The sequence below is a fragment of the Columba livia genome, chromosome 9 (assembly GCF_036013475.1).
Source record: "Columba livia isolate bColLiv1 breed racing homer chromosome 9, bColLiv1.pat.W.v2, whole genome shotgun sequence".
In the NCBI taxonomy this organism is placed as follows: domain Eukaryota; kingdom Metazoa; phylum Chordata; class Aves; order Columbiformes; family Columbidae; genus Columba; species Columba livia.
The window spans coordinates 10,387,200-10,410,269 of NC_088610.1; the positions used below are offsets into that span (position 1 = coordinate 10,387,200).

Consider the following 23,070-nt stretch of genomic DNA (forward strand, 5'->3'; position numbering starts at 1 on the left):
AGCCCCGAGCCCTGCCGCGGGACAGCCCTGAGAGCGCTGCCGGCCCGCGGGGCGGCCAGGCGGTCCCAGCACCGGCCGCGGCCCCACTCACCTCACAGCCGCGGCCTCCCCACCTCCCAGCCGGCCCGCGGCCGCCGCCCCAACGGGCAGGGCTGGGCCGGGCCGGGCAGAGCTGGGTCGAGCAGCGCCCCGCAGCACTCACAGGCTTTCAGTACCCCCACGGCCACCTCTGCGCCCCTACGCGGGCGAGCAACCCCCGGGCGCCGACGGATACAGCCGCTCCCACCGAGCCGCCTCCCGCACGGGCAATAACAGGAAGGGAGCGGGGCCCTGACCCCGGATGGGGATGGCGCCGCCCGCCGGAAGTGGAACGGCGGCGGGCCGGGGGGAGAAGGCGGTGGCGGGTCGCGCGGTGTGCGCTAGCGGAGGGGCGCGGTGTGACGTCACCGCGAGTGAAGCCCCGCCTCCCGGCCCGGCTCCCGCTGCGGGGCGGTACCGGCGGCGCCTCCCGCCAGCCCGGAGCCGCTCCCAGAGCCCGCGGCGGTGTTCTGCTGCCCCCTGCCGCCGCGGCGGGACCTGCACCGGCGCTGGGGAGCCCGCCTTCCCTCCCGCTCTCCTTGGCCGGCGCTGCCGGTTCAGCACACAGCACCGGGCCACCGGTGACCTGACCGGAGCGAGCTTTCAGAAAAACGGGTTCTGCCTGCCCCGGGCGAGCTGGGTGTGACAGGCCAGCCGTGCCTCTGTCCCGGTTATTGTCGTAAAGTCATTAACGCTCCGCCGCGGTTCCGCCACACGCAGCAGAACCGCGGTGGCCGAGCCCAAGGCGCTCGCGTTTCCCGGCTGGGTTACCGGTGACACCGCGAGTTTCCTTCACAACTGGAGCTGCCGCTGGGATCGAGTCACTGCACGTGAATCTGGTGTTCTGTGCGGAGAACGGCCCGCGGGTGAGTTCCCTCACAGTGAGAAAGCAGCGGGAGAACGTGTAAAGTGTGAACTCCCCGGTGTTCTGCGTTAACCGGGGTCTGAGCTGGGTTGCTTTAGCTCTGGGAGAGCAAACAAGACCCAACAAGCGAGGATGGTGTGGAGGTGATGACAGGAGGGAGGCGACAGGGAGAACGTGGGTGATTAACCCGTCAGGCATGCCGGTTAATCACTCCTGTTTTTCAAGGGATATTTATCCTCTTGCCAGGAGAGATGGCATAAGCAAGTTTTGGAGCCAGCTGTGAACGTGATGAGGGCGTTGGTGAATTCTCCTCCTTGAAGTGCTGCCCCAGGGCCTGGCAGAGCACCGTGTTGTCACCGTGGCTGAACTGCTGCAGGTGACCCTGGCCATTGGCCACCCGGGTCTCAGCAAAACATACCCCAGCAACCGTGGTTCCCGTGAGCACACCTGGCTGTGAGCTGCCCCCGTTTGCTGCTTGTGCTACAGCTCACCGTGGTTTGTGCTTCAGACCTGCAGCAACGCGTCTGCTAAATGGGAATTTAAGATCTCACAAAAATTAGTGAGGATGGGCGGGGATAGCTGGTGCATTCCCAGGTGGGTTGTCTGGTCGCCACCCTAAAGTGTTGGTGATGGTTTCAGCTCATAGTCCCTTCTCAGCGTTTTCCCGTTCCAACAAAAGGACAAAATCCCAGAAAGTTTGTGTTGAAACGCGGGGGCCCAGCCGTAAGGGCTGAAGGGACATGAACTCACTGTGGCTATGAGCAGCGTGAACAAGCTGAAGAGAGGAAAATAAAACACAGATAAATGAGGGTTAGCGGCAGTTTCTGCTGCTGGAAACAGAAGGTGCCAGAGCAGCGAGATGAAATAACCTCGTGCAAACCCGCAGCGCAGGCTCTGACTGAGCAGTTAAATATTTGGAGCAACTTATCAGCCCCGTTTTAGCCCGTAATGCCGAAAAGCGCGTTACGAGGACTGCGCGTTCCCCTGAGATTGTCCCAAAGAAGGCGGATCCGGACAGCCAGCAGGTACCGGGCACCGGAGGGCAAACGGGACGGGCCAGCGGCGCGGCAGGGCCACGCATGAGCTGAAACCCCCGGTGCCAGCGCCGCGGGGCTGTCACACGAGTGGGGCTGCTGCTGGTTTCGTGGGAGCAGCACCAGCGCGGAGCAGCAAACCCCACCGCGACCGGATGCTCCAGGCTCCGCCCCGCCGCAGGCCCCGCCCCGCTGTCGTCACTTCCTGCAGCTGGTGCCGGCCGTGACCGCCCGTGCTGGCCCTGCGGGGGTAAGCGGTGAGGGGGCAGCGGGGCCGTGGCCCCGGCCGGCGCGGGGATGTGCGGGGGGCGGCGGGGACACGGCTCAGGCCGAGCGGGCGGGACCGGGGGTTTCAGCAGGGCCGGGAGGCGGTGTGGCCTGTGGGCTCGGTTTTACTGGGGGGGCTCGTCGTGTTTCTGCCGCGTTCCGGGGCGCTCAGGCTGCTCGGGTGGTGCGTCTGCCTTTACTGTGTGCTGGGTTTGCATCGGCGTTTCCAGAGCTGTGCGCTGGTGCCATCAGTCTTCGGGCTGCGGTTATTCCCAGCTAGCGGGTACCCGGGATTTTTATCCCTCAGAGTCCATCACCGAGGCTGCAAGGCACTGCTACTCTGCAGAAATGTCCGCTAGGATCACAGCGGCGTTTTCTGATGTGCTGCTGGTGTAAGAGAAAAACAATACCCTTAGTTTCTGGGTTGCTAAATGTGTGTCCTCATCAGTGGAGGGTTAAGTGGGCCCAGCACCTTGAGGTAGAATTGTGAATGATGTGTATTTGGTGTGGTGCTCTGTTTCTGATGCCTGTAGCATTATAAAATGACTCTGCTTTTCAGGATGAAGTTCCGTCTATGGCCAAGAGTAAAGTTCCTGGCAAAGTTAGGTTAAGTGATGTCAATGTTTCTAGATAAAAGCTGGAGAAGAAATGCGTCCTGTCTTGGAAAAGCAAAAGAAATATAAAATGAAACAAAACAAACCCACAACTTGTTCACAATGTGTTTAAATTTCTGTCACTGTTATTAGCTGCCACAGCTGCATTTAAAAACTAGTTCTGGTGGGAACACATGACACATAGGTGTCTCGGTATGCTTTACACTTATGGCCAAGGAAGGTCACATTTTGGATGTGCTTTCCTCATCAAAGGGTGCTTGGATTTAAGGTCATACCAGTCCCTGTTATCTGTGCCACCACCAGTGCCTGTGTGCTGCCAGGCTGTGGTCCTCAGGATGTGGACACTGGGTCTCCTCATTCACTGCTGCCCTTGGGATGCCCCAACCTGAAATTTGTGAGGAGGGCTGCATGTTTGTGTCGCTTGTATCCACCTGAGGACAACTGACCTGGACTAGAAGTATATCCTCACCCATAAGGCATGTAGGAGGAGACATGGCTGAGATCTGAGAGATGCTGTCTTGCTGGAGAACTCTCCTCAGCTCGCTCTGGAGAGCTGCAGGTCCTCACTCTGCCCTGGGCTGTACCATCATTAGTCCCTGGGGACCAAGGTTCCTCGTTTCTTTGCTGTTTTGTAGTGTAAGATTTTGCAGCTTCTCAAGTGAAGAGAAGGGAGTCAAAGCTGTCCCATTACCTTCTCCTGGACAGGGTGTCTATAGCAACCAGCAGTGGAGGGTTAAAGGGACATGTAAATTATCTGAATTTGAGCAATTCTTTTTTCTTTTAAATAATATCTGTAAGAAAGAAATCAAGATAGTTTGAGCAATTTCAGTGATGAAAGGTCACCATTAGAAGAAAATCAGTGTTGCATATGCTAAGTCAAGTAGTTCTAATTCTAAAATTGCCCATGCAGCATTAATTTTATCTTCAGACTACTGTTTACTTTAAGAAACAGTAGATGACCTTACAATTAAAGATTTTCTAAGAATATTACATTATACTTTTTCCCCCGTGGATGCAGATCCTGTAAGCACTGTTTCCTCTCTTGTATATGACAAATCCATCTATGACAGTTGCGTGTGGACGACTTGATGCAACAAACACTCATGCAAAATTAAGAAGATGGATCCCGACTGTCATTTCCTGTAAACCTCTTTGTATTGCTCTGTGAAGTATTTAGCTGTAATTTACTTCCATTTTAAGGTAAGAATCCCATTATGGTGGCATAATAAAACTCTGAAATTGGATGGCGTGCTTACCTGCTTGCATAGCTGATCTAAACTGCCTTGATAAGTCAGTGATATGATGTATTTAACCACCATGAATATGAACTTGTTCCATCCGTAGCCCCACTGAAATTAATTAGACTGTCTACAGACTACTAGCTGAGGAAATGAAAGACAGCAAAATCTTATTCTGTAGTTCTGATTAACAGGAACACATATGCTGAAAGATGGAGGGAAGTTATGTAGCACCACAGAATTTACAGTGCTGCGGGATGATTTGCGCTGTACCTGTGTTTCCTTTTTGCTTTTGCTTTTCCTTTCCTTTTCCTGTGTTTCCTTTTGCTTTTATGGTGACATCTTGTTAGTTATAGTTCTGCAATTTCTCAGAGACTTGATGGTGGAGCACTATTTAAAAACATAGAAACTCCTGATGGCTTTATTACTGTCTTAGAGGCTTGTCCCAAAGGCAATGCATGCTCTTTCCCCACCCCTATCGCCCCATTTCTCTTTTCCCTTACCTTTAGTTACTAGTAGTAACTAAATTGCCTCCAATCTTGTATTATTTCAAAATCTGTTTTGTTTTGTTTTTTGAATTATCTTTTATTTTTCCTAATAGAACATAGGTCTCTCTGGAGCCAGACTTACAGAGGTAATATGGTGCCTAAAAATGCAGGTGTCAACTGGGATTTTCAAGAGCTTGAATGTGGCAATTTATTTATCTCCAGCTAATTTTACCAGATTGAAAATCATAGAATTGTAGAATGGTTTGGGTTGGAAGGGATCTTAAAGATCATCTAGTCCAAACCCTGTCATGGGTAGGGACACCTTCCAGTAGACCAGGTTGCCCAAAGCCCCGTCCAACCTGACCTTGAACACTCCCAGGGATGGGGCATCCACAGCTTCTCTGGCAGCCTGTTCCAGTGCCTCACCACCCTCATTAGATTACATCTAATCCATAATAAATCTGCCATCTTTCAGTTTAAAGCCATTACCCCTTGTCCTATTGCTATGTGTCCTTGTAAAAAGTCCCCCTCCAGTTTTCCCCCTTTAGGTACTGAAAGGCTGCAATAAGGTCTCCCCAGAGCCTTCTCTTCTTCAGGCTGAACAACCCCAACTGTCTGAGCCTGTCCTCACAGGAGAGGTGCTCCAGCCCTCTGACTGTCTTCACAGCCCTCCTCTGGACCCACTCCAGCAGCTCCATGTCCTTCTCGTGCTGGGGGCCTCAGGGCCGGACACAGCACCGCAGGTGGGGTCTCACCAGGGCAGGGCAGAGAGGGACAATCACCTCCCTTAACCTGCTGGCCATGCTTCTTGTGATGCAGCCCAGGATACAGTTGGCTTTGTGGGCTGCAAGCGCACAGTGCCAGGTTATGCTGAGCTTCTTGTCGACCAGCACCCCCTAGTCCTTTTCCTTATGCCTTCTAATCCCAGAATTTATCCCAGATAAATGCTATCTGCTTCTCCAGGTTGCTAAAAAGCCTTTGAAAGCAATTTCGCTTTTCACTTAGGAACTATCTCTATTTTCGACTTAGGAACACAGTTCTGAGGTGGCATTTAATTTACCTTTCCCTAATTTTCCAGAAGCATTATTTTAAAATGTAGATTTGGCTCACCCTTTGCTTAAACAAACAAAAAAGCCCATAGCATAAACAGGGTCACTACCAATGCAGCCTTAGCTGAAAATGATCTGCAAAGGCCAAGATAACGTTTCTCTTGATCCCAGTGTAGCAGTGAACAGGATTTGTTATGATAAGGAGCTAATAAGACATTAACAAAAGTAGCTGTGCATTGATTCATAATATCACAGCTCTGCATTATTCTAGGAATGTTCATCCAGGGTTTTACATGTGATTTATAAACTTTAATTAAATAAGCCTCACAGAATCTCTTGTTGGAAATGTAGGGTTAGTTCTAAGAACTTGAATTAACTGAGAGATAATTGAATAAAGGTTAATATGGGATAAGCTCTCCATTTTGCAGAAGAAGAAGATGTATCTTTAGATGGTACATTGGTTGTAGTTAGTAAAGGAAACATAAGAAAGAGCTCAAGGTCATTCATCAAGGCCATGGAAGAGTCCTTGGGAGCTGACTGTGTACAACAACGTCTGCTCAGGTTGATTCCCACTCTTCTGCTTTTGTTGACTTACTTGAGAAAAGTGAACTGTAGAATATCTTTCCTCAGGAAGGTCTTTTTGAGGGATGTGTGTGTGTATGTATTTTATATCTACCTACAAAAAATAAATCTGCTTTGAAACATTTGGATTCTTTTAAAGTCATCAGTGGCAGTAATACATTGCAATATTTGGTTAGGTCTTGGAGTGTGAGCTTGTACTTAGGCTGCCAAAAGAGGATGTGGGTGACGGTTGCGTCCCTCCTATTCCTGTAACACAGCTCCATGTGCTGCGCTTGTTATACGTCACATCTTGCAGTCGTGGAGCAGTGGGGTGTGTGCTGTTGGTCAGGTACTGTGAGTGGTTAGGAGACTTCACCTGTCCAGGAAGGTGCTGTGGGGTGCTAACAACTACATTTTGGTCTTTGATTCACTTCTTATACATGTGTCTTTTGATCTGGCCCTGGTTGTCTGGGATGCTGCTGTTCCTGTGAGGTAAAGTGTTATAAACTGACTTTATCCTGCTTGGCATTGTGAAAAGACAAAGTAGAGGCAAGGAAGTCATAGAAGTTATCCCTTGGATCGTCAGTGTTCCTATTAACACTGCTTATTTCAGCATCTGTGTTTCTCTGGTCTAGATCTGAAGAAGACTCCTCGTCCTTCAGAAGTAGCATGCCCACAGTCTTCCTGGCCAATGATTCTTCTACAGCAAGCAGGCCTTCTTCCTCATCCTGAGAAGCCTTCATCTCTTCCTATGTCAGTGGCTACAAGGCCAAGAGCCAGCTCACCACTGTCCCCACCAAAATCTCTCGGACTGGGGCCTTCCTTTCATCAGACACAAGAAGAAGAGCTTGCAAAGGTGGTGGAGCAGGACCCTATGCTGGAGGAACTATGTAAGCCTCTGTGCTGCAAGCTTTGCAATGTCACTCTGAATTCAGCACAACAAGCCCAGGCTCATTACCAGGTAAGGAGAACAGCACGAGACAAAGCTTTCAGGACTGCTGCATGTGCAGTATGTGTAGATGTACCTGTGCCAGTGCCCGTACTGCTGGTCACGTTGCTGTGGGAGCACAGAGTGAAGTGTGGGCTAATGCACAGGGAGCACCTGAGCTGCTCCAGGCTAGAGAATTGGTACCCAGATGGCATGAATGAAAAGGCAGGTGCTCATAATTTTCCTTTACTAAAATCTGTTTTCCACTTGCACACTCATCCGATAAAACAGATTTTCTGATTACATAGACATAATTCTGTAAGGCCCGGACAGATATTTTCTGCTGGATCCAGCAGTGCAGTTAGAAGCTGCTGCCATGTGCTCATCACTGCCTCCTTCCTGAGGTTGTGCACACAACTCTGGATCTGCTGGTGGGGCCATTTGTGCAAACTTTCTCATCTGCTTTGGACAGCATCAGCTGAGCCAGCTCAGACCAAGCTAATTTTTTTCAAGCTGGTGTGGTTGATTTGTCTGAAATAGGTTAGGGGCTGCTTGCCTATGCTTCTTAGCTGAGGGATTGAATATTTCATAGTCTTATGTTACACTGTTTTACTAGTGCTGTATTTGTGTGACATGTGGAGATAGTAACTTTCTCCACCAGTAAATCCAAAAAGGCATTTGTCCATATCCTCAGCACATCAGACCCAGATCTCAGATTTGCTCTTGGCCCTGAAAAAGTGGTATCATGCCAGTTAAGGGGTAGGTTGAATTATTGTTATACTTCAACATCTGGTTTCTGCAGTATTTCTTCTGTGTGGGGATGGAAGTGCATTTACAGTACATAACTTGCATTTATGCAAATGCCTTGCTGTATGTCCACAATGCATTTACATACTCTCATGTAGCTCTATCAGGTTTTCAAAACACCCAAAAGAACCACAGTATATGTTTCCCAAGAGAAAATAAAACGTAAAGCAGGAGTTTTTATATTCAATGTCATATTTTCACTTGTGCGTGCAACCTTATGAGAAGTGTGTGTGTGTGTGTGTTCAGGCTTATCAAAAAGCTATACAAAGCAGTTAACATTCCATGTTTAACATACAAAATACTAGTTTTAAGTGAAATGGAAACAGATTGAGGAACTAATTGTAACCTTACTGATTTGAGAAAATCAGTTGAAAATGAGACTAAATCATGCTAAGTGATGAGCATTTTGGAGAAAAGGTCAGCATCTCTTAGGTTCTGAGCTGTTATTTTCTGGATGGCAGCTCCTTTACCTGAGGTGCCATCTTTGTGGCCACTTTCTCATTTTGGTCTCTGGATCCTTTTTCTTTCAGTGTAAGATACTATTATTAGGACAGCAATTAATCTTGGTTCTCTTTCCAGGGTAAAAACCACAGTAAGAAACTCCGAAATTACTATGCTGCCAATAGCTGTCCGGCATCTGCCAGGATGAGTAGTTCGGTTGAGCCTGCCCCACCTCAGGTTGTCTCCCTTCCAGCTCAGGTAAGGCATGGGAAGTTGACTGAGATCCTGCTGCTTGTCACCTCACCCCCAGTAAGGATCACTAGTTGTCACACTTTGAGGATTACTGCAGAAGCTGGGAAAGAATTTTGCTTGTGATGGCACAGGCTCATGGAAATGGCCTGTTATGAACTGTTTGCTTTCCTTTGAAGGTACAGATACTGATCTGCCCTTGCAGATTGGACTTGAAATGTTCTATTTCTGCATGGCAAATGCTTTGTTTCCCAGCAAGTCCGGTATGCTGCTGATTATTGTTTGAGGGCAGGTATAAAACAACATTGTTAGAGCTGAATTTGAAAGTGAGGATGTGGCATCTGCTCTGCACAATCATCCCTCCGTTGTGTGAGAGAAGCCCACATGGAAAAAGTGCTTAGGTGCTCCTGCACCCATTGCCCAGGGCTGTTATCTAATTCCTCTTTTGTTGCTCCTTTTGCAGTGCTCATTCTTGTGTGTAGGGTGAATGGGTGGTTCCCTCAGATTAATTCTGTATCAGGCACATTAGAGGCAAAAGAGATGATTTTTGCTTTCTTCTTCCAGAATTCATCACATCTGATTGTCATGGGACTGAACAGCTAAGCTGGCTCTTGTACAGCTGGGCTGCAGGGATCGAAGCTCTGCCTGTCGTTCTCAAAAGCATAAGCCTCTGTTGTCTGTAGAAAAGCCAAGAGCATTTGCCGTAAGTGGCAGATTGTTCTGTGCACTGTTGAAGCTGCCAGAGGGAGACTCAGTCCTGTGGAAATAACTCTGCAGCTCACAGAACTGAGTCGAGAGGGCTCAGGGTCCAGTCCTAGGTAGTGGGACATGGGTGCTGTACCTGCTAGGGTATCTGATGCCTTTTTTAATGGAGAAAATGGTCCATGGCAATAAAAAGACTGATCCAGGACCATGTGAGGATTCATGTTGTAATATGGAAGTCAAAACAGTGTGTGTCTATAAGCTTGAACAGTATCAAAGGAGATGTGGAAGAAACTTGACTTGGCAAGTGCCACAGCGAAATGGCTGTTTGAACCACTGCTGCTGCATTGTTTACAAAGCACTTTTGTCTGGATGATACACACCGAGGAGACGTGGTTGCTGCCCCAATCAGTGTGTGGTCTGACTAGACAGGCAGGAGCTACTCATGTGAGGCTGGGTCTTTCCTTGAAGGTCTCGATCCAGGTGTCCTCCCACCTGAAGGGTAAAGATCAGAGATTTGGCACCTCTGCTGTTGGTTTTTTTTAATCTCTTAGTGTGGTTAGGGAGCTGTGTAGAGATGGTACTGTGGAGAGATTAGTTACACTGTAAATACCTTTCAGTGGGTCTTCCTCAGTGTGAAAGTTACTGTTTGTCAGCTCCCAGCAGTCAGGAGTGGAGGAGTTAAATCACTGCTGTGAAGTAAACAAGCCTTGGTAGTTATTGCAAAAGTACAGGGTGTTTGTTCAGGTTGCTTTCCTCTCCATATGAGGTCAGAGATTTCCCTAGTTCTTGAGGAATTTGCAGGTTCTCTCAGACTCTGGGCCAGGGAAAATGAAGTTCTTGTAAGAACAGTTTGGGGACCACTTGAGAGTGTCCTAATCCATATGCTCTAATTCCAACTCTCTTGCTGTCTGATGAGGACAATACTGGTCTCGGTCCCGCTGATTCAAGTATTTCAACGATTTAACCTTCTTGTGTTTGTTTCACATGCTCTCTCTCCTTTTGCTGCTAGATGGGATCCAGTAAACCAGGTGGCCGAGTGATCTTGGCCACGGAGAATGATTACTGCAAGCTTTGTGATGCCTCATTTAGCTCTCCAGCTGTGGCACAAGCTCACTACCAAGGGAAAAATCACGCCAAACGGCTGCGTCTTGCAGAAGCACAGAATAACTCATTCTCGTAGGTATTGTTCAACTTCACGCTCAGGCTGAAAGCATGTGGCAGTGTCTTTGGCTTTTTCTCAGAAAGCTCTGAACTGCAGCTGTTTGTATGTGTTTAATTTTCAGGGATGCATCAGAACTAGGCAAACGAAGGGCAAGGAAAGAAGGGAATGAATATAAGATGATGCAGAACAGAAGAAATACGTATACAGTTCAAAACAACACAGGTAACTGGGAGATTGAGTCTGTTCTATAGTTGGAATAATAATGAATAATAAACAGACTTGTTTTTCTGCTGTTCCTAAGGTGTGTTTTAGCAGAGGTTGTGAAGGGAGCTGGTCCTAGCTCTGCTGATCCTACATGTCTGCATGTTTTTTTTCTGAGCTGCTAAAGTTGCTTTGTTTTGTCAGCCTGCTTGTTAGTTTGGTTTCTCAGTTGGTAAGTTAATTTACCATCTGCCTGTATCTAAGGCTGCTCTAAGTGGTGACAATTTTCCTGCTTTATTTTCCTGGCGAGTGGCCAGGTGCTTTGACTCCTACTGTAGCACATCAACCTGTACTGGCACTCCCATGGCCAGAGTGAGAGAGCATGTTAGCCGCCCTCTGAGACCATCTGCTCCTAGAGTAGAGTTCTTCCTCTGATGTTAGCTACTTACTTTGTCTCTTTGCTATGATTTAAAGTGTGTTTTATAGTGTCCTGCCTGGCATCTGTTTCTCTTTTTCATTTTATGTTATGGGCACATATTAGCTGAAACCCCGATTCCTGGTGAAGCTTGGTTTAATCATGTCATTCCAACCACTGTCATGTGGAAAATATAAATATTTTTAAGTTATATTAAATGCAATTTTGTGATAATTTTAAACTGAGGCTTCTTGTTCTAATCAAATGACTGTTCTAATTCTCAAATTGGAGGGTTAAGAAAGAAAAAAAAAACACAAACCAAAACAAACTTGAATCATCACTTAAATTATTAGGCTCCTAATTTTCAAAGCCCTATTGATTCTTGATAAAACTGAGGCACTAAGCCCGCTCTACAGCTTTAGAAAATACCAACAAGTACCGTTCCATTATATGCTACTCCCCTTTAAATCGGGATCTCAATGAAGAAGTCATGTGGGAAAATGAGGTTCAGTCTCTAATCTGTTGAAGAAGAGAATCTTTGCCTTCTTTTTAAACATTTGTTGGACTTAGAAGTTGTCACTGAGCTGCCACAAGCTTTGCTTTCTTACAGAAAAAACAGACTTTTCTGTTGCCTCCTCAGGTCCCTACTTCAATCCCCGCTCACGCCAGAGGATTCCCCGGGATCTGGCCATGTGCGTCACCCCCAGCGGCCAGTTCTACTGCTCCATGTGCAATGCAGGGGCCAGCGAGGAGATGGAGTTCAGACAGCACTTAGAAAGCAAACAGCATAAAAGCAAGGTGTCCGAACAGCGGTATAGGAATGAGATGGAGAACCTCGGCTACGTACAATGACGCGCCACCCTTGGTAGTAGTTTGCAAATAGAGCAGCTTGTCTCTCGCCTGCTGTTTGCCACATGCCCTGCTTTGTGCTCCATTCGATAGGAGTCTGCTCTCGAGCTATACATGTAACACCTGCAAACTTAATGGTATGGTTAGATTTCTTTTCTGTCATAGTTGGCAGGATGACGCTGTGCGGGACATGAAGTGCTTTTGATGTTTGTTTGCTAATTATCTAAGGCTCTTCATTGTACTGAGTGGTGGGGAGGACTTTGTCTTCTCCCCAGCCTTCTGCATGAATATGCAAAGCCCAAGAAGTGCTGGGAACTTCTGTGGTTCTACCACACAGGTGGACCATGTGCAAAGCCCACTCCCCTCTTTGCAGATCACAGAGCAGTGCTCCCAAATGCCTCCCTACAGCAGACTAAGTCTCTGGGCAGCTTGGAAAGGAAGGGCAGGCATGGGACCTGTGAATGTGGGACTTACGTGGTGTACTTGTCCACAAATTGCTGCTTGTGGCCCCCATTACAGCCCAGAGTAAGTTCTTTCCGCATCCTTGTAGAAAGGCTGTATGTACCTCTCCTTGGAGGGTCATGCCTCTTACCGCTTCCTCTGTGGTGCAGATTTCATTCTGAACATCTGACATTGGATATCAGCTGATTAGCCCCATTCAGAAATACTCTCTTCTACCAGTTAACAATGAAAAAAGATTCTCCGTGTTGCTGGCTGGGCTCCTTAATGTACCACGGGTGTAGCTCATCTCCCTGAAGAGAATCTGTGGGGATCTCAGTGACTTGATGAAGTGAATTGGAAAGCAAACAAGCTCAGATGAGATGTATTCTGCTCTGATTCTGCCTTAGACTGAGCACGGTTGAGAACAGGTTGGAAGGAGCTGTCAGCTGCGATTTCTTTGCATACTGATGTAGAAGAAAGCAAGTGTTGGTCTCTGGCCTGCAACTCTGTCGCTGTGGGAAAGCAGGGCTGCCTGGCTCTTGAGGAGCACATGTTGATGTGCTCCACTTCCATGCCATTCCCTGCACAAGGCCCAGAGGGTGTTACGGAGCAGAGGTGAAATGCTCCTTTGGGCTAGAGCTACCAACAGTGGATGAATTTTTTCCCCTCTTTGTATCCCCATGTCAGAATAGGTTTTAATTCCATTCCTTGATGTGAACTTCATTGTTTTAGGGATCATCAGAAATCCAAAGTTAGGTAGGACGTAAATGTCAGGGATAATGATTGTTTGAGTAACAGCCTTTTGGCCACACAGAAGTATTCATGAAACTTTTTAAGCAACTGTGTAAGTGCAGACAAACCCAAAGGGTGTGTGTCTGTTTTGATTTTTCTTAGCAAAAGTAGAAAGGAGGTAAAGAGCAGAAGTAGGGCTGACATTTATTTTTCTGCTCATTTGGGTAGATGTGAGGAGCTGTGGTTGAAATGTGGTTCACAGTGTTTCTAAAACATTGTCTTCAGTGGCAAGTGTGGCACGTAGATAACCTCTGTTGGACCTGATTCCCCACTGCGCTGCCACAGCTGTGCTCTGGTGCAGCTTCATTGACTCCAGTGGCAGGAGCAGAGATGGGGTAAAGGAAGCACCATGGCTTGTCTCTCACTCTTGTTTAGGCAGTAGGTTGAATTAGATGCAGCTCCATTGGTATCAGTAGCGTTTTACCAGGGGTAAATTTTACCTAGCCCATGATGTTGAAGGTAGTTCTCCCAACCCCTTTTCTTGCTATTCTGATCCTGCCTTTTGCATTCCAGAAGGACTTTCTGCTTGCCTTAACCAATGAAAAATGAGTAAACTAACAAAAATCCGGGTAGTTTTTATTCATCTTTCTAGTCCGCCTCAAAAAGGTTTGTTGCACTTGGCCACTCCTCAGAAATCAAGTATCATTCTCTTTAGCTGCCTAAGTGTCAGGTTGCCGTACAACCTTAACACAGCCTTCCTAATTCCAGGCAAGGTGAGCTCTTGCACAGTTGTCAAAAGCAACCCCCTGCATCATTCCATGCTGATCCTTGCCCTGCGGATACAGGCAGAGCGATGGGCATCCTCTTGAATGGGATTCCCTCTCCCCTGTGCTAAGCCCAGTTAAATAAGGTATGTGCACTGGAGCATGTCAGAAGGTGGGAGGACAGGTGCCCAGGTTTCAGAGCACTGACTGAGCAGTTTTGGCAACCTATAAGTTTGTTTCTTCTGTGCTTTCCTGCCTCGGGCTCACCCTCTGTGCAGCCTTGAAGAACATTCCCCTTCCAAAAGTCTCATCAGCCTTTTCCCCGTCATCTTTTGCAGTCAAGGGGCTCTGGTTTTCTCTTTGTGTTCTGTCTTTGTTTTGCTAGTCTGACACTGCAATGCAGGGACAGCAGGAGTTGGATGAGCCTTACCACAATGTGCTTCACCAGAGTGATCTCTGCACTATGATTAAACATCCCTCCTGCTGTGAATTAAAGCGTGGCATTTCCCACAGGCTGCAAGTAGTAGCAGAAAAAACACACTTTGTGAAATCTGAGCAGGACGAGCTGTAGGTACTGGTGTTTAGCTTACTGCTAGGGCCAAGAAGACATTTTTGTCTGCTTTCACGTGTCCCAAAAAATCAACTGTTCACCACTTTGCTTTGGTTGCTGCTCCTGCTCTCAGCCCAGTGATCTGCTCCTCATTTGGCAGCGACAGCTGGAGGTGTCAAAACCCAGTTTGCTCCACGTGCCGATACCGCCTGGTGACAGCTGGTGCAAACCTGCCGCAGCACACTGGTGTGCTTGTACATTGGGAGGATGCGCGAGGGAGGGCCAGGGGGCTGTTTCTGTGGGCTGCTCTGCGTGGGGCCAAGTCTAGTTTTGAGGAATAGCTTCAATCTGCCTTGAGCAGAGAGGCCACTATCTGCTTCGTTTTGACCAAGGGAGTGCAATAAGTGAATGTTACCTGAGAATTTCAAAGTGGTGGGTTACATAGCAAGTATAAAGCAGACAGTAAGAGTTGAGCAACAAGGGATTTGCCACATGGGAGGATAGAGATTTCTTGCTGGGAGAAACAGCTGAGACTCGCTTTGCCCCAGTGCTCAGTTATGGCCTTTCCCTACGGGTGACCAAAGCTTTCCTCTCCCTCTTCAGCGTTTCTTAATGATTTTTGATCTTCCCACTCTCCCTCCAGCACAGGAAATTGTTGACTGCAAAGAGAAAAGACCCCACCTCAATAATATCATCAGGGTTCAGGCCAATGCAAACTCTTACTTATCAGTGTTCAAACCGCATATTGAAAACACGTCCTGGCCAAACCGTATTTGACATAGGTGGGCTGGGGAGAAAACTGTACAGCTGTAGTACCATTTTCCAGACCCCGTGAGTCTTTCTCATGTTTAAACAAAGTACCAAACTCAAGAAAGAGGACTTCTGTGAAGCTGTCACATTGGCCAGTAGGTTAATGACCTTTGCTGCTAGAAACAAAATATAAATCAATGTGTTCATATTTATTTTACTGCGCTGACCACTAATTGATTTGTTAATATTTAAGGCATTGTTCTGTAAGTTGTTTTTGTTGAAATAGAAAACTCTACATTGCACTTTGCTTTTGGATCAGAACAGGTATTTGTTGTATTTGTGAAAATGTTTTCCCTGCCACGTATGTATTGTTATCTTTCCCTTGATACAAAAAACCCGACCAAAACAAACAACAAAACCCACCCCAAAACAAACAAACAAACAAACCTAACCAGTGAATCTTCTTTGTTTCTTTTAATGCCAAACAAAATGGGGATTTCCTTGCAACTTGCTCTTGAATGTCCATTTCTAATATTAGTTTTTCCTCCGATGGTTCCTTTGGTAACTTGGGATGATAATTTTTTGGACACAGATGAACTTCATACTACATTTAAGCATTTCTTTTAAGGCAAGGAAGTAAATTATGTGGAATCCATGTATTTGTGAGGAGTATCAAAGTGATACTGTTTTGTTTGTATTCTTAGCTGTTGTTTTGCATTCTGCACTAATGAGTAAATGTGTTCTAATCTTGCCTAACATTCGTCTATTTTTGACTTTTTGCTTTCTTCATGTAGATCAAAAGGAACCCTGAAAACTTCGGTGGAGTTGCTTAGGATGGTTATCAATGTAACAAAATGCAGATTTTTTTTCTGTAAAGATTTCTGTCTGTTTTCCTTTCCTAGATGCCCATTATGGGGCATTAGAAGGGAAAGGTATTGCCATGTTTGGATTCATATTTTAACTTACTAATGCATGATGTCCTTTTGCTACATTATTTCAGTAATACTATCACTGTAACCAGTGGGAATCTTGCCCAGGTCAGGAGTAAATGAAATACCCTAGCTAAATATATTGTGTTGGCTAGGGCTGGGCAAGGTACATTGCTAAAATTTGTCTTTTACTCCTGTGTTTGGGTTACAACACTCTTAAGCTTTTGCTTTTTGACGAATGTGTATCTGGTTTTGTAAGGATTTGGTCCTGCTCCAGCTAAAGTAGTTTGAAGTACATTGACTTTAGTTGAGTAAGAACAAGCCTTGAGACCCTTCAGGAATTTCATACTGCTGATGTTTTCTCATATATGTGGTTTATGTTTTCTGGGATTATTTTTTTTTTCTTTAATTTTACAACAATATTTACAAGGATGCTCTGGATGAGATGGGCATCTGTTGCCGATTATGGAAAAACAAACGCCATGGTTGCAGAAGAATTAACAGAAAATGGAGAAGTGTGGACCTGGTTTCTTTGAAGTCAGTGGCTAAGCCCCTGTGTTTTGAGCTGGGCTGGCTTCTTTGCCATCTGCATAAAGTTGGAAGTGAAAATAAAATTCACTTTCAAACAAATGTGGTCAAACAGTTGTCCTGGGAATCTCTCCTTTAAGAAATGTATCACAACTAAAATTGTATCTTTTTATCAGAAGAATCTGCAGGTAAAGGCAGGACTGTGCATTTTTAAATATAAAATCAGTTTTTCAGTCTGTGTTTTGCAGGGGAAAAATTACTTGATTTAATTTCCTTCTCCATCTGTCCAGCAACATCATTTGCAAGTGCTTTTAACGTGTTTCATCTAGAGCCTTCTTGTCAGGTTGGTTTTGTACATTTGTCCTTATTTTCTTTATATTGTACTGACCCCTGTGAGGGAATAGTTGATGACATTTTTTTTTTCTTCCTCAATATATAATAAATCATCTTGCTCTTATCATTGTACAGCCTCAATGTCTAGTATCGCTGCTGCTCATGATACAGCTGGACTATGCATGACTGAATTGATTTTAGCCTAGTGTTGAGTGCGACTACATGAGTAATATGTTTCAATACACTGACAAAGGATTATATTCCAGTGCAGAACTGGTTGCTGTGAAGGGGGTCAGTGCACTTCCAGCTGTTACCGATAGCCAGCCGAGTTGAGGAGACTGAGGGGTGACCTCATTAATGTTTACAGATATATAAAGGGTGAGTGTCACGAGGACAGAGCCAGCCTCTTCTCGGTGACAACCAATGATAGGACAAGGGGTAGTGGGTACAAACTGGAACACAAAAGGTTCCACTTAAATTTGAGAAGAAACTACTTCTCAGTGAGGGTGACAGACACTGGACCAGGCTGCCCAGGGGGGTTGTGGAGTCTCCTACTCTGGAGGCATTCAAGACCTGCCTGGACACCTTCCTGTGTAACCTCATCTGGGTGTTCCTGCTCCGGCGGAGGGATTTCACTGGATGAGCTTTCAAGGTCCCTTCCAATCCCTGACATTCTGTGGTTCTGTGAGTTCTCCCCCTGAGCTGGCTTGGCTTCAGGAGCGGTTGGGAGCGCTTGGCATCTGACGGGAGGGGAACCAGAAGGTACGGGGTGGGCTCTGCTCGTGGCTGTGCTTTCCCCTGGCGCAGACACCACAAGCCCTGGAACAGCCTCAGGCTGACCATGGACTGACTTTTAACTGACTGAAAAAAAAACAACAGTGGGCACAAGCTGAGCCTCATACTTAACATTTGCACATTTTCTGCCAGTGTGCTCTTTCCCTCTTTCATTACTTGAGGGTTGAAGAAGAGCATATGCTTATGCAGCGTAGATGACTTTCCAAACAAAAAGGACATTCTGAACTGGAGCCTTGAAGCAGAGGACATCTGAGGTTTGCTGGGTTCGACTCAGGTAAGAGACAAACGTTGCCCTTGCTCGGTGCCGCAGCCACGCTGTCAGTGCAGGGAGCTGTTGACCTCAAGGGCAGGATCCTGGTGGCACATGTTCAAGGTGTGGGACAGTTGTAGAGGCACAGCTCTGCATGCAGAAGCAGCTGTCTAAACAGGGATGTGTCCCTGCACTCCCCAGTCGTCTGTTACTCAAGGCATTGGGCCATTACAGGGAACAGTGACACCCTGGTGGCATTATCCTGATTTACCGTTTTGTTGGGCTGGGAGCTGGCTGAGTTCTTAGGTGACTTCTGTGCTAACAATAAATTGCAGGTTTTATGCGTTCTTAGTTATAGTAAATAGGGTCATAAAGACATTTAAGTGGAGCTTAATGTTAAATCTGACCCCAGCCCTTCATTGTCTTATGCCCAAGCAGACTGTGTTACTCTCAGTCATCCAAGGAACCAGAGAGGAGCAAAACTCTACAGAGCAGCATGTCCCCATTATCTGATGTTAAACCACTAAATTTTCAATACTTACATGTGCTAATTGTATTCCATATTAATTCTATAGCAATTTGGCACAGCCAAGCCATAGTGACACACACAAACCTGGGCAACCTAATTCACAGCCACGGGTGTTTGTTAAATTAGGTAGCAAATAAAATAATACAAAAATGGATGAAAATCTGAGACTAATTGTATGATTTGAAAGCATAAGTAGCCCTCCTTTTGCCTCTCTAATTACTCTGATGTCTAAGGATCTCACTTGGTTGTCTTGCACCATTTTAGAGCTGATGAAATAAAGTTTGGAAGAAATAAGTGATTCACCCAGAAAGTCTGTGGCTGAAAAGGAAGATTGAATCCAAGACCTTTAAATACCAGGCTGCTGACCCTGCCACTTCTCCATTCAGCCTCACAGTTCACAGACTGATGAAAATCACTGGATTTTTCAAATAATTTTATTAATAATAATTTGTTTTTTCTTGTTTATATAATGGCTTTACAATGCATTAGGAAATGTACTTTAGCCCATGGTTTTAAAACAATGAAGCTTGGCAGAGAGCTCTCAATATTGCTTCTGCCATTAAACCTTAGTGGAGAGGTGGAAAAAACAGCTTTTAGGAGGATTGTAGTGGGTGCGTGTTTGCAAAGTGCACGTTCTGGAGGCTCTTCTGTGTTCATTTATGTCCACTTCACATGAATTCTCTCTATTCCTACTGCTAGTTCTCCTAAAGCATTTGTTTTGAATACTGCTTGTCTGTTTTGAATAGAAAAGAGCTGCTATAACATGTAGTACCTAGAATTCATTGGCCTAATCCTTCAGTGAATGACACACTTAACTGATCTTATTCCACTGGCTTTGCATCACCTCTCTACCTGCGTAAAACAAGAGCAAATCTATTTAAAGCCGGTGGAATTACACAAGTGTAAAGAGAGATAGAAAGATCATTCATAGTATGTTATCTGAGACTGGAGAGTGTCTTTAACAGGTGTTTGCTGTACATATAAAGATGTTAAAAAAGTATTAATCTGAGGCTTGTTTCTTGATATCAAGGTAAAAAGAGGTGCTGTGAATGAAAGGACAAAGTGTAGGGTTGTAAGAAGAGAAGAACACAGTTGCACGATGAAGTAGAAATGTTGCATTGGGTGCGTCTGAGGAACTGCATGCAGGAATGTGGTATTTACCTGAAGAAGGCAGCCTGTGTACTTAGTTAAATGTGATGAGGCCAATAGTGTGCAAAACACTACCTGAGCCTGTGTATTACCCTGGGGTTCAAATGATTAAACGTATGTATGAAAAAGAACTGTGAAAAGTCAAATGGCAAAATCCCCGTGTGCCAGAAAATATAATGACATATGGATTGATGCCTGATATTTGGGGAGCCTGTGAAGAATACTTCAGACTTAAAGGAATTGTAAAAAACAACAGCATGATGCTAAAAATCTTTGATTGCAGCTGACCAGAGAGCTAGAGAGCAAACTGACATGTATGACAATGGCTCGTTTTTGCTCTGTGTGAACTTGCAGAGGTGGGGATTATTTCAAGAGGACTGGAAGCTCCTGTGTGAGGCAGCGCTGGCTCAAGAGCCTCCAGGGATTCGTCCTCCTCCGTTTTGTCCTGCTGTGTGTGTGTGTGCATGTGAAGCAGTATCTTCCTCCTTGGTATTATCCACTAATTAGAAGAGATCATTTTCCAGTTGTTTCTTGTTGCAGCTACCTCTAATACTGTTTGCAGTATCTCGGCAGTATCATGTTTTGCTTAATTAGGAAGTGGTCAAACCACCGAATGTGTGGCGGTCTTAGACAAGCAGCTCCTGTTTCTAAAAGCTGGTGGGCACCTGCTGCTCGAGTAACAGTGATACTTGGAGTGTATTTGGATTGGCAGGTGCAAGCTCAGGCAGAGGAACAATGCAGTGCATCTCCAGGGTACTGCATTTATTTATGTCGGGTGGGGTTATTATGGGCTGCTGTACGTTCTGCTGGTCTGTCTGGTCACCAGCACCAAGGTACTCAGGCACAAGAGCTGTGTGCTTCTCATGCCTCCTCTTATCACTGGTCTCTGTGACTGTGTCTTTGGGGTTCTGTTTTCTACTAACTTATCTTTGGTTTACCTTGTCACACAATTGCAAAAATGTGATTAATAGGACAGCTGTTATAATGTTTGTTTAACGACTCTGATTTAAAGTTTGTTTACTTGTGTGAAGCACAGATTTTTATTACGCAAACCCCAAGTAATCTCTGATGAGCACTATTGAAAAGTACAAATAAAAGTGGTAACAGAAGAATATAAATATGAACAAGACAGATGTTTCAAGGTTGCAGTGACCCCAGGCACATGAAACTGAGGAGGAAGAAATGGGAGGCAGCAGTGGATACTGCCAGTCTGTCTTTTGTTAGTCCCACAGTCCCAAGACACACACTGGATGTTCAGCTGCCATATTTGCAATTATACCCTTGAAATAATATCTGATAAAATCCAAGCTACACTGCTGACCATTGCATTAGCCTTCCCTTGAGGCTGATCTGCTGCATCCTGGCAGGCAGGATGCAGAAGGCTGGGGGATCGTTCTGCACGGCTGAACAGGCTGCACCTTCCCCTGCACTCGCTTCCCACAAAGGAAAAATGCAGCAGGGCTTGGTTAAACCCTTGTCCTTTGGGTGGGCTGTGTGTTAGTCCAGTGTCAGCACAGAAGATATGACAATGACTGTTAAGAAGATGAGGCTACATACCTGAAGCTTTGATAGAAGTGTCGGAGATTATGGGTGAACGGAGTATGAAGAGAGGTGTTAGAAGTCCCATGTGGATGTGTGGAGCAGTATCTTTCCTTTTAACAGGTTTCTTGACAGAGAGATGGTTACACGAGCCTGGAGTCTTTTCATACCTTGCCTAGTGTCTAATACGTGGGACAGATTGCTGAAGACAACGTTGTTAATCTAGATTAGCATTAATCTTCATGCAGCTTCTCAAAGCTGCTAAGAAATGCAAAGATGGGACAGGCCACAGCTATATGTATATATGTGCTGGGTATATATTAGGACGTAATAAGCTTCCAAGGGAGTTCTTAATTTGGATACAGACTATATATGCTAATTATATGGCAACAGCCTTGACAATTAGCATGCATACTTTGAACTTGCATTTCTGATTGTGGTAACAAAGCCAGCGTTGCCTTCTCCTCTCACTAACTTCAAAGGCATTGTCTTGATTTAAGAAATGGTGTCCTAAAGCTGTTGTGAGAATGTGAAGCTGTGTTGCTGCAGTTGTAAGGCTGCTCACTTCACAAACTGCATGGTAAACGGATGATCAGCCATGCTTTCTGAAATGGTTCATGAGAGTTTTAAGGTTACAAAATGACAGCCAGCATTTATTGTCATTGCCATATAACATGGTATTCCCAAGGTGAACACAGCAAAGGTCCTCCAAATCAGAGCATCACTCCCTAAAATGTCAGGATGCAAAGATATATCTTGGGTCTGGATCACAGGCTGTAATATTTAAAAGAGGATATAATGTACACATCTTAGAGGGAAAATTAATAATTGGTGGAAGGAATGAGATTTGAAACAGAGACGGAGAATTTGAAGTTCTCTTGGGTGATCCTGCCAACCCTTGGACACAAGAGTGGCATAGATCACAGGTAACATTTAATAACACTTGGAACTTTAATCTGCTTGGGTGTTTTCATAAATCTCAGCAGACATTTTAAATTGCTGTAGCATTTTTCTAAATCTGATTGCAAGTCATCTTTGAAAACAAGGCTTAGAAACACAAGCAAGTTAGTCTTCTACATAATTGATCTCCACAAAGGAGACTTGTCAGTATGTAGTTGTGCAACTGCAGTGGGTACAGCTGTAGCCTCTGAGCCCAGCCAGGGCCATCGAGGACAATTCCCTGCACAAAACTGGAGTTACCTGGACCACCCACATCAAAATTAAAGCCTGTGGTTCCCTGTCTCTGCCAGGGTGCAACACTGGTTACCAGTCTCAAACTACATGTTTCATATAGAAACCCATCATCTTAACGCTGCAGTGCCACAGATCAAATTATAAATATTTCAGTGTCTTCCTGGAGACTGGTTGAGGTCACCCTGTGCTCAGTAGCTGCTGCTGAAGATGATCTAGATTTCTTTCAGAAGCAAAAGAAGCTGTGTCACATCACATGGGAACATCACTTATGTATGGCATTTGGGATAAAACTTAATGTTCTACAATTATAGTGTTTGATGGCTGGCAGCGATTTTGCCAGACAAATACCATGTATCTTTCCCAGAAGGGTTCAATCTTTAACACTGTTTTGATGCTGGAGGCTTTTCCAATTTCTGTTTATTAAAAATGACTTATCCATGTTGGAAGTGCTGCTTTTAACCCAATACAGCTGGTGCCACCTACAGCACTGTGGAAAAATCATGGCTGCAGCATTTTCCTTCTGTGGAGTTGTTCTATGACCAAAGCAAACAGTCCTGTTGCAGAAATTAAGCCTTTGGAGGACTAAATATGTGTTAGCTCTTCATCTGCTTTGTGTGCTTTGAGGCTGCTTCCAAG

General features: G+C 45.7%; 2 protein-coding genes across 4 annotated transcripts in view; one reads left to right on the plus strand and one right to left on the minus strand.

The window, feature by feature from the left end:
- Positions 1 to 391, minus strand: part of PIK3CA (phosphatidylinositol-4,5-bisphosphate 3-kinase catalytic subunit alpha) — a 44,845-nt gene extending 44,454 nt beyond the window's left edge. The window contains exon 1 of the mRNA XM_065072917.1: positions 92 to 391. The gene's annotated coding sequence lies outside the window, so the exon portion shown is untranslated. The remainder of the gene's footprint in view (positions 1 to 91) is intronic.
- Positions 392 to 566: 175 nt separating this feature from the next.
- ZMAT3 (zinc finger matrin-type 3) lies at positions 567 to 17,102 on the plus strand. Of its 3 annotated transcripts, none has more exons than XM_005506571.3 (6): positions 567 to 944; positions 6,830 to 7,155; positions 8,509 to 8,628; positions 10,334 to 10,500; positions 10,608 to 10,708; positions 11,743 to 17,102. In XM_005506571.3, the coding sequence occupies exons 2-6, from the start codon at positions 6,886 to 6,888 to the stop codon at positions 11,952 to 11,954; spliced, it is 870 nt and encodes a 289-aa protein (XP_005506628.1). In that variant the 5' UTR covers positions 567 to 944; positions 6,830 to 6,885; the 3' UTR covers positions 11,955 to 17,102. The 3 variants fall into 3 exon arrangements, with proteins under 3 accessions (XP_005506628.1, XP_064929024.1, XP_005506627.1); XM_065072952.1 differs by lacking the exon at positions 567 to 944 and adding an exon at positions 1,063 to 2,227; XM_005506570.3 differs by lacking the exon at positions 567 to 944 and adding an exon at positions 2,344 to 4,058.
- The last annotated feature ends 5,968 nt before the right edge of the window (positions 17,103 to 23,070 follow it).

What these genes read in the sequence shown, in the direction of transcription:
- ZMAT3 (XM_005506571.3), top strand. Translation starts at nt 6,886, where the DNA reads ATGATTCTTCTACAGCAAGCAGGCCTTCTTCCTCATCCTGAGAAGCCT. An exon ending in GCACAGAATAACTCATTCTC is followed by an intron (nt 10,501 to 10,607) that starts GTAGGTATTGTT and finishes TTTAATTTTCAG; the next exon opens with GGATGCATCAGAACTAGGCA. An exon ending in TACAGTTCAAAACAACACAG is followed by an intron (nt 10,709 to 11,742) that starts GTAACTGGGAGA and finishes TTGCCTCCTCAG; the next exon opens with GTCCCTACTTCAATCCCCGC.